This window comes from Penaeus monodon, chromosome 3 (assembly GCF_015228065.2).
Source record: "Penaeus monodon isolate SGIC_2016 chromosome 3, NSTDA_Pmon_1, whole genome shotgun sequence".
Classification (NCBI taxonomy): Eukaryota; Metazoa; Arthropoda; class Malacostraca; order Decapoda; family Penaeidae; genus Penaeus; species Penaeus monodon.
Genome location: NC_051388.1, coordinates 61,389,221 through 61,399,220, shown reverse-complemented (window position 1 = coordinate 61,399,220; position 10,000 = coordinate 61,389,221). Strand labels below are relative to the sequence as shown.

Here is a 10,000-nt window from a genome sequence, read left to right as displayed (position 1 = left end):
AGGCCAGTTTATTTGCCGTGACAAGGAAGCAATGAAAAGCTCGACGCCTTACAGTGCTTGGTACTGCGAATAGAATAGAATTATCGTGTACACCGCATTCTTGTCATGCACTGTGTACTTCAAAGGACACGAGCGCACGCTGTTAATCTGCGTGTGAACACTGACAGTAGTGGACACTGATCAATCTTGCCGCTGCTCAACAGAACAGAAGGAAAAAAGGCCTCTAAAATACAGGTGTCCTCGACGAAGGCTTGCAAAATAGCAAGCGCGCGTAAATATGCTAAATTGTACATGTCGAACCGATCTCCATTGTTTTGGATTATAAAACAAATTTCACAAAACACTCTCTATGTGAAACTTTGTTTTGGATCTTACCCTATTATAATCGAGCATATTTTTTCCTATAAAATGAAACTTTGTGGACATGTTTCTACAAATCTATAGAAAGTACATGATATATTTCTAGAATGCACCAAACAAAAGATAATGTGCTCGTGTTAGAGGCCAATTTAATTATGTACATATTTCTTCAAAACCGGCGAATACGGCCGTTAACTAAAAATCCCACAGACTCTTGAAGTTTATGCGTGCGTGTGCATATTCTCTATATATTTATATTTTTTATATATACATATGTATATGTGTGTGTACACACACTCGCATATATATATATATATATATATATATATATATATAATATATATATATATATATATATATATATACATATATACATATATACATATATGTGTGTATATGCATGTATGTATATAGTATATATATACTATGTATATGTATGTATATATTTATTATTTGTAATTATTCATATAGTTTGCTAATACCTATATCAACATATAACTAAATATTCAGTAAAGTTTCATGATATCCAACTTAACTGTAATCCTTCAAAAGTTATCATGTAATAAGTTTATACAATGATAAATTCTTAAGCAGCCGTTTCACAAAATTAAAAGCATAACTGAATCATGACAAAAACGGTTCTTGAAGTAGTACAACGCTCACGGATCGCCAGCGAGCGTGAGGTCATGAGCGGTGCTGGGAACATGTTCACACAGAGGGCTCCTGACGCTGAGGCAGTCCTCGTCGCTAATGTAGAAGTAGTGGCGGAAGGTGACGGCGGCGCAGAGCTCGTGGGAGTCGCGCCGCGGCGCCTGCTCGTAGTGGTAGCAGGCCGAAGTGTTGGTCCAGTAGGCGACGTCCTCAGGCTTGCCGTCTTGCGCTGGCTCCTGCTGGCGGCTGCTGCAACTGTCCGTGTGTCTGCGAAGGAAAGGAACGTCACTGCAGTGTGTAATGAGTTTGGATTAATTTATCCTATCTTTTCACTGATTCATATGTGCGCGTTTTCAACCCGAGGAATTTTAGAAATGTGCTTTCTATGGCGTTTGATATTACTAAATTTAGAAGCTTTTTTTCTGTAAATCATGTCATATAATGCATCAACTGACATTTTTTCTCTCCAATGTCCATGAGCCAAAGTTAAGTATCAATTTCTAGGATTTCAGAGGTCGTTTGAAGACTCAACGATCGAGTGAATAAATAAGTCACTAGAAAATATCTTATAACATTTAAGAGAAGAAGAAAGAGGTAAATTTCAACACCTGTGTTTGTATATTTAAGATAAAATAGATTATACTATCCACAACTGGAAGAAAAACGTAAACCTCTTTTAAAAATGATAAGGAGACACCAGGAAGGTCAGGTGACCTCCAGCGACTGCGAAGCGCGTCCCCGACCCGTTGGCCCTGCCTCACCTGACGGCCCAGTAGGGCGAGCCGAGGTCCATCGGGGCGTCGTCCAGCCACGTCCACGCCTCGGTGTCCTTCGTGTACCGGCCTCCCACCCAGAAGTCCGTCGTCATCCCTGCGCGGCAAAGTGCAAATTAAGCAGGGTGAAGTCCACCAATATATTAAGATATATGTGTGTACGCATGTGTGAATTTATAAATGCATACATACTGTACGTGGGTGTCCATATGTATGAGCATGTATTTATATACAGGTATATGTATACATATTCATACATATATGTATACCAGTGTGTGTGTAAGATGAAATAATACTGAAACGTTCCTGGAAAGGACACAGACGTCTGCTACTCCAGATATATGGCTCAATATGAAAAGTGCTAAACCAACCTGGGACCACACGGCAAAGTTGTTATCCATATCATTTCGATACAATCAGTCAATTTTACGTAGATATCTCAGTACCTCTGACAAATACATCGCCATCAGTACTTTGGTATGAGTAGTATGCGATGTCTATAAGCTAGTAAGATCCTAGTGGCACATTCCTTTTGTTGAGTTGTGCTTCTGCTTATTCTGGGTAATGTTCCTGGAGTGGCAAGTCCGTGTTGGGGAGGTTGTTGCACACACACACAGATATATATATATATATATATATATATATATATATATATATATATATATATATATATATATATATATATATATATCTGTGTGTGTGTATTATATATACATAAAGTCATACCTACTTCGTAAACGAAAAAGCAAGACTCACCTATCTCCCGCAGGTACTTCAGAAGAGCAGCGAACTCCCCGTCGGAGGCAGAGGGATAGAGAACCAGCTCCCCGCCGATGGCCGAGCACAGGGCCCTTGCTTCTCCCCAGCCGACCTAGAGAAGGCAGTGAAGGACGCATCAGTGGCGACCAATAATCATTTACTTAATAGATAATCCCGGTTGATCATCCCTTTACTGAACCAGTTTACTCTGTATTTTTCATAAGCTTAATCTGAAATCTAGTTTTAGAATTGTAGCTCCATGAAACTAGAAATAAGTTTCCTCTCCTTTACGTAGCTGCAAAGCAATATTCACAAGGCATGCAAACAAAAAGGACAGGACATAACGACAATGACAAGCTTTACCTTGACGAAGTAAAGAAGGGAGAGGCACTTGTTCCCGACGCTGGTGTACAGCTTGGGGCATCTTGGGTGGTGGAGTGTGTCGTTGAAGGTCCGAGCGAACTTCTGACCCAGCGCCTCGCTCTCCTCCACGTTGTTGGGTGGGGGAGGGGTGGGGGCGGGCGTCGCTTAAGAAAAGGCGATTATCTCAACTAAGTATTTCACTTATTTGCCGAGCTCCAATCTCATCCATATAATATTAATAGAATCTCTTTGTTTCATTATGATTCAAGTATGGCAGATCCAACTTCAAAAGTTTTCATGATAATAAAGTATACAGGCTTTATTTGAAGTGCATATCTTAATACAAATCTGATATTTGAATGCGTGTTAATGTTTGTTTGTTTGTTTTTATTACATATCTACAGTCATCTAACTCATTATTTTACTCACTAGTAGTTGTAGTGGTTGTGGTAGTGATGGTTGTTGTAGTAGTAGGATATACTTTAAGCATGTTTCCCTGAAAGAACGATTTTAATTTCATCATTTCTCATTACATATATATATATATATATAAAAGTGAGTATGTCGGTCTGTGTTATCTGCTTTATCTTGTCATATATTCAGTTAATCATATTCCCTCCAAGGAAATACAACAGTTACTTACAGAACAAATGTTTTCATCTGATTCGTCTTCGCAGTTAATTATACCATCACAGATATTTTCGCGTGAGATGCATCGCCATATTGTAGCACACTGAACCGACCTATAATCACATAACCTAACTGAATAGATAATGATAAAAGTTATTATAGCAATAACTGTAATATTGATGATCATAACGGTAACAATATAAGGATTAATATTATGAAGAAAAACAAAGTATGGAAAGTAAGTAGCGATCATTATGCGTAAATGTGCACATGTGTTGACAGGTATGCACTAGACACATGAATCGATTTGTCTCTCAGTGTATAATGTAAATCCGCGTATGTGTGTGGGGATGTATGGCTTTTTCATTTCCATTTTTTCACACGGCTAGACATTTGGATTTTTTTTAATTTCCTCTCATGCTCTCTATTTACACAGAACGAATAAAATCCTTCTTCCTTAGGATCTTCTTCAACATTGAAAACAGGAAAAGACCAGATGACTTGAAGCATTCCCATGCTAGAAATGATTACTCGTAACACCATGTAAAGATTTCATGATCTATCTCCAATATCTGTATCTATCTTCACTTAAATCCCAGAATTGCTACATGCTTGTGTACGTCACGAACCACCCGAGCCCACCTGCGCAAGAGAGTCCAAGCACCAGCAGGAGTCTAATCGCCATCGCCGGTGAGCAGATCATCCTGATGTGCGGCGATGCCACAGGACACAGCATCTGAAAATGAAATCGGAATCCTATCTACTGTCCGCTTTTCGTTTTGCATAGATGTTCATCTGCTCAGAGACCGAAATGGGTGATATTATAGTCATATCATTAATATACACACACATACATGCAAAGCACAAACACATGCAGACAAATATAAATATATATATATATGAACACAAGCCTAAACAGAGTAATATGTTCACAAAGATAAATGGAAACAGCGCTACTATATGAACTGAACACGAACGTAAAGTTCAGAGTTCAGACGAAGTAACATCCCGAAATGAAATTTTGTTTCGTCTCATAAGGAATTCCAAACGAGGTACAAACGTTACGTTCATTTTGATATCCTATTGCGTCAAGGTTTCCTTATACGTTATTACGACTCTGTTCACATACACATATACATGTATGTATATTTCATATATATGTGTATATATACATATAAGTGATATAAATACACATCTATGTTATATATACATATATATACAAATCTATTCCAAAAGCCTTTTATACCATATACGTTCGTACTTAATGTTTCAGACGTATGTGTTAACAAGAACACTTGTAATTAAAATCTGTCTCAGGAATAAACAGCAGAGGCCAAGCACTCACAGGAGCGAGCGATGAACCAACTGTTGCCTCAGCTGGAGCCTGGTCGCCACTGATCGCCACGGCCCACTTAATGGGTTGTGGTGCCAGTGTCCGCCCTCGGGCTTGCACCACGACTGGTGGCCTCGCGGGTTGACTGTACCCGCAAACGACATCGTATCTTCGAAACGTCAACCCACCAGTGATGGGCTTTTATCTCCCGCTGTAATGTTTCGCGTCAGAGCTATTTCTGTCTCGATTCTGTCTGTCTTTATTTGTACCCCAACTTGTTTAACTTTCACATTTGACCTACACAAATATACTCATATAAATAGATTGTAAGACTAAGGTTGTAACAATTATGGAGCACCTTTCATTCAAGAAAGTTCCAAGACCATGCATGTCTCTAAATCAGCATAGAAACAAATTAATATATTTATGGGTACTTTTGTAGTATATTTTCTTTGTATTTTATGTAATTTAACGGCACTCTTTTAACGTCAGGGGAAGAACTTGCTTATATATATTTACTATTTTTCTTTTAATAATCAGTTTTTATAATAATTTTAAGGGGAAGTAATTGTTTTTATCATTAAAATACGCGTTTTTTGTGTGTGTTTGTTTTTTTATTCAAGGCTTGCCGTGCCACCTAGGGGGAGGGATTTGTTAGCTCGATCCTGAGCTAGTTACTAGCCCATTTGTAAAATCCTTGCTGGGGGTTTAGTATATATAGCCTCGCGGAGCGAACGAACTTCCACTCGTGTATGAGATGTTTTAATGCTCAGACCCCTTTTTTTCCAGACACAGTAACAATAAGTCGTGTGTCACAAGTATTACTCTAGTGAGCGTGGCGAGAGGCCACCTCTCGCCACGCTCCGCACTGTTGTTTCTGAGTCCTATAACGTAGATTTTCTATAGTAAACTTTTGACTTTTCAGAACTTTCAGCACTTAGAGCTTTGCCTGCACTTTCAGTGCCTTGATTTTACAGGTCGCACGAGACCATAATAGGCGTAGTCAACACCCCACCTCAGACCCGCAGCACTCTTCTACACCAGGGTAGCCCTTACGGGCACTGACCCCTGGGTAGGGAGGCCCAGTAGTCTGGGGCGTCCTTTGGGAGCACGTTTTTTTTTTTTTCTTCTTCTTCTTCTTTTTACTGATTTCTTTTCCTCTTTTCATGTTACTTCCCTGAGCCTACCAGACTGCCCTTGTGGGCTCCCGTATTTGCTTGGGGGGTGGACATCAAATTACCGTCCTTCGCCTGGGTAAGTTCGGCGGTAAGGTCTCTTCCATATAACTCGATCCCTCTTCGCTACTGCCATATTCTCTTTTAGCTATTGCTCTTAGGTTGATTATCAATAGTTAAGGGTTATCTGGTCTCTTCAGGACCCAGGGTTTGGGTCTTGGTCCAAAACCCAGCTTGATCGGCTCCCCGTCTACCCCTTCTCTTTCTCAAGGAGAGAGGATGACCCATGACACTCCTAAGACTAATGAGACTCTGAACAATGGAACCCCTACTGCTGATAAATGAGAGCGACGAGTTTTTACAATCTCTCTTGAGAATGCAAGGTATCTGACTACCAAATGCATGAATGAAAATCAATCGCTTTTGAACGTTAACCCCTTCATCATCAAGGTCCTTGATGCTGAAGTGGATGGCAATTTCGATTTTGTCCATAAACTGCGAGATGGTAGCTTCCTTGTAAACGTGCAGTTCAACTCCCAGGTTAATGACTTCATTAAACTGACGCAGATTCATGATTTGAAAGTTAAAGTAACTATCTCTATTGGCCACAATACGTGTAAAGGAGTAATCTTTAACAGGGATTTGAGGACAATGGAAGAGAGTGAAATTCTTGAAAATATAAAGAGCCAAAGTGTAGTGGACGTGAACTGCATGACCAAGAGAGACAGGAATGTCACAGAACTAAATTAAATAACCATAGATTATTAGCCTCGTCCTATGCTCCCGATATTATAGTTCGCCAAGACACGTATTTAACCAACCTAGTGTCAAATGAGGTCGTTTCGCTGAGGAACTACCATTTATGTCAGAAGGATCGAGAGGGTAGGGGTGGAGGCGGAGTCGCCATGTACATCCACTAAAACCTCCTTTTCACTGAAGAGTCAGTTGATTCTACTTTGGAGTTTGTCGCATGCAAAGTAAAAATCAATAACACATATCCGACTACAGTTTATTGTTCAGTTTATTGTCCACCTGATAATGTGGTAATTCATGATGAGCTTTCTGCTCTTCAGTCTGCCACAAAATTAATTAATTTTAGGTGGTTTTAATACTCAACATACGCTATGGCTGTAGAGGTGAACAAGCAGTTGAGTTGATTAATGATTCTGATATGATCCTTCTGAACGATGGTATTCCGACGCGTGTGGGCGATAATAGCGGTACTTTGAGCTTTATTGACCTATCACTGGTCTCTTCATAAATAGCAGCCAAATCCCTGTGGCACACTACTGACGAGTCATTGGGAAGCAATCACCTTCCTGTTTTTATTGAATACTCATGCGACACAACAAGAACGCCTTCAGCACCTAAATTTAACAAAAAAAGAGCAGACTGGTTCGCCTTCACAAGGAGCGTCAAGCACGAACTTGGAGAAACCATTGATGACAAAGTAAGCAATATTCAGAATTCGATTTTAGATGCAGCAATGATATCCATTCCTAAAACTATGACCAGATAGCGTTAAGCATAGAGTTCCATGGTGGACACCAGATTGCTGCACGGCGCTGTGCTAATGCAATAGGACATACAGGCTTTTCAAAAACAGCATCAATACCGAGATTTTTTGCGATTACAAACAAGCAAGAGCTAGGATTCATAGAACAATTAGACAAGCAGAAAGAGACTCCTGGCGGAGCTTTGTCTCTACAATTAATAGCAACACCACAATATCACAGGTATGGTCCACTGTCAATAAAATAAATTAAAAAAAAATCAACATTAAAAATATTCATGAGGGAACCAATTTTGATTCACCTAGAGACATTGCTAATGCACTCGCCAGGCAGTTCTCATGTACAAGCAGCTCAGTTACCATCCCGCATTCCTGACCACCAAGGAAGCGGCTGAGTTGCAACCAATTCACTTTGCCACAGGAGAGGACTTTGAAAAGATTTAACAATGGATGAGCTTGTCCGAGCCCTAGAAGCCTATAGAGGAACATCCCCAGGCCCCGATGAGATTCGATATGAGATGAGAAAGCATCTTAATCATGATGCCGTGATTAACTTGTTAGAAGTGTACAATGAAATTTGGAAAAGCCACACTTTTCCAAATTTATGGCACTTCACCTTTATCATTACCACATTGAAAAGTGGAAATCCCAGATCTACCATTTCCTTCCGCCCAATTGCGATGACATGTTGCTTATGCAAGATCATGGAACGTATTGTTAATAGTAGGTTATTGCATTTTTAACTTCCAGTAATTTACTAGTTGACGAGCATTAGCCCAATGCTAAACATTGGGCTAACTTTAGACAATCACCTAATACTTACTCAAAATTCTGCTAATTTTTTTGGTCTACTCTTTGAGCATAGACTTAATTGGAAAGACAATTTGGTCAGTTAAAAAAAAAAAAAAAACATATGTCAAAGAGCACTAAATTTATTAAAGTGCTTTAAGAATTTTTACTAAAATTATATAAAGCCCTAACTAGGTCTAAAGTAGATTATGGGTCAATCGTGTATGGATCGGCATCGAACTCAATTTTGAAAGGTTTAGATGATGTGCAGAATGCTTGAGTGCGCATGTGTCTTGGAGCCCTGGAATGCACTCGTATCAGGCGTCTTGAGGTGGAGTCAAGAGTTCCTCCCCTCCGACTCAGACGCAACCAGTAGGCGCTGATTTATGCCGCAAAGGTGGTTCGAGACCCGAGTCATCCTAACAGAAATAGTGGCATTAGGCTCGATTCCACGACCTCGTCGAGAAAGTCGGTATAGATTTTTCTACCATCAATACCCTGGTTCAGCGCCATGGGAATCCCTAATTTTTCTATCATGGAAGCCTGGCTTCCATCAACTAAGGCCATGGCGCCAGAGGTTCAGAGAGATCCTTATTAGACATCTCCGTTTTTCACATATATACCGACGGCTCCAAGACAAATGAGTGTGTGGGTGCGAGTGTATGGCCGACTGAATGTGAATTGGAGTTCAGGCTGCCGAATCATACATCGATCTTTCTTGATGAAATTTTTGCCATTGATAAAGCTACAGATTTTGCATTATCGACAACCCACGATAGAATAGTTATTTTTATCAGATTCGCCAAGTTCACTTAAACTACGAGGTAATACAATTCGCAAGCTACATGGTGTCAGCAAATCAATCAAGCTAATATAGGTACCAGGCCACTCTGGTATCCATGGCAATAAACAGTCTGACAAGTTAGACAACTGGCGATCTGGACTTTAACATAGTTCGTACATATCTCAGGTGTTTTGTATCACTTATAAAAGCAAAGATACATCTCCTATGACAAAGTGAGTGGACCAATCTAGACATAAACATCAGAGAGAAAACAGTAATAGAAACGTAGGACACAGCCCACGGGAAAGACAGAAGAGAAGAGGTGGTGTTTGGCGCGCCTCTGAGTCATCGCCACAAGACAAACAAATCTCACTCCATACGTTGAAAAGAGATTTCCTCGCAGTGACCCCATTGCACAAATCACATGACAATAGCCCATTTTCTAATAACCTGCCATCAGTAAAACAACAATAGACAAACCTTAAAAAAATAATTTTAGAAACAAAAATCTGTTATTAAATGATGAAAATATAATACATAAAGTAATCGCTTTTCTAAGGGAGACAAAATATGACCTTATATAGATTGATACAATGAATAAGATCCATTGGCTTAATAACCTTGGCCACATACCGCTGGTTGATAGCCAAGAAGGAAAAGAAAGGAAGAAAAAAAAGCGAAATGAGAAACGCCCTCTATGCGGCCGATGTAGACCCGGCTCAAGAGAGTGTCCTTTTTTGTGTTTTTTTAGCCGGTCGTAAGGACGAGCCTGAATTGCGGTAAGATGTTATATATATATATATATATATATATATATATATATATATATATATATATATATATATATATATATATATATATATATATATA

The 10,000-nt window shown here is 39.5% G+C and overlaps 1 protein-coding gene across 1 annotated transcript; it reads right to left on the bottom strand.

Annotated features, from left to right (window-relative positions):
• Positions 1 to 938: 938 nt before the first annotated feature.
• LOC119597691 lies at positions 939 to 5,070 on the bottom strand. The gene is made up of 8 exons (XM_037947297.1): positions 4,882 to 5,070; positions 4,179 to 4,272; positions 3,550 to 3,668; positions 3,336 to 3,402; positions 2,907 to 3,070; positions 2,541 to 2,655; positions 1,773 to 1,881; positions 939 to 1,278 (listed from the first exon to the last, which is right to left on the bottom strand). Exons 2-8 carry the CDS (start codon positions 4,270 to 4,272, stop codon positions 1,020 to 1,022), a joined length of 927 nt encoding a protein of 308 aa, XP_037803225.1. The 5' UTR covers positions 4,882 to 5,070; the 3' UTR covers positions 939 to 1,019.
• Between the last annotated feature and the right edge of the window lie 4,930 nt (positions 5,071 to 10,000).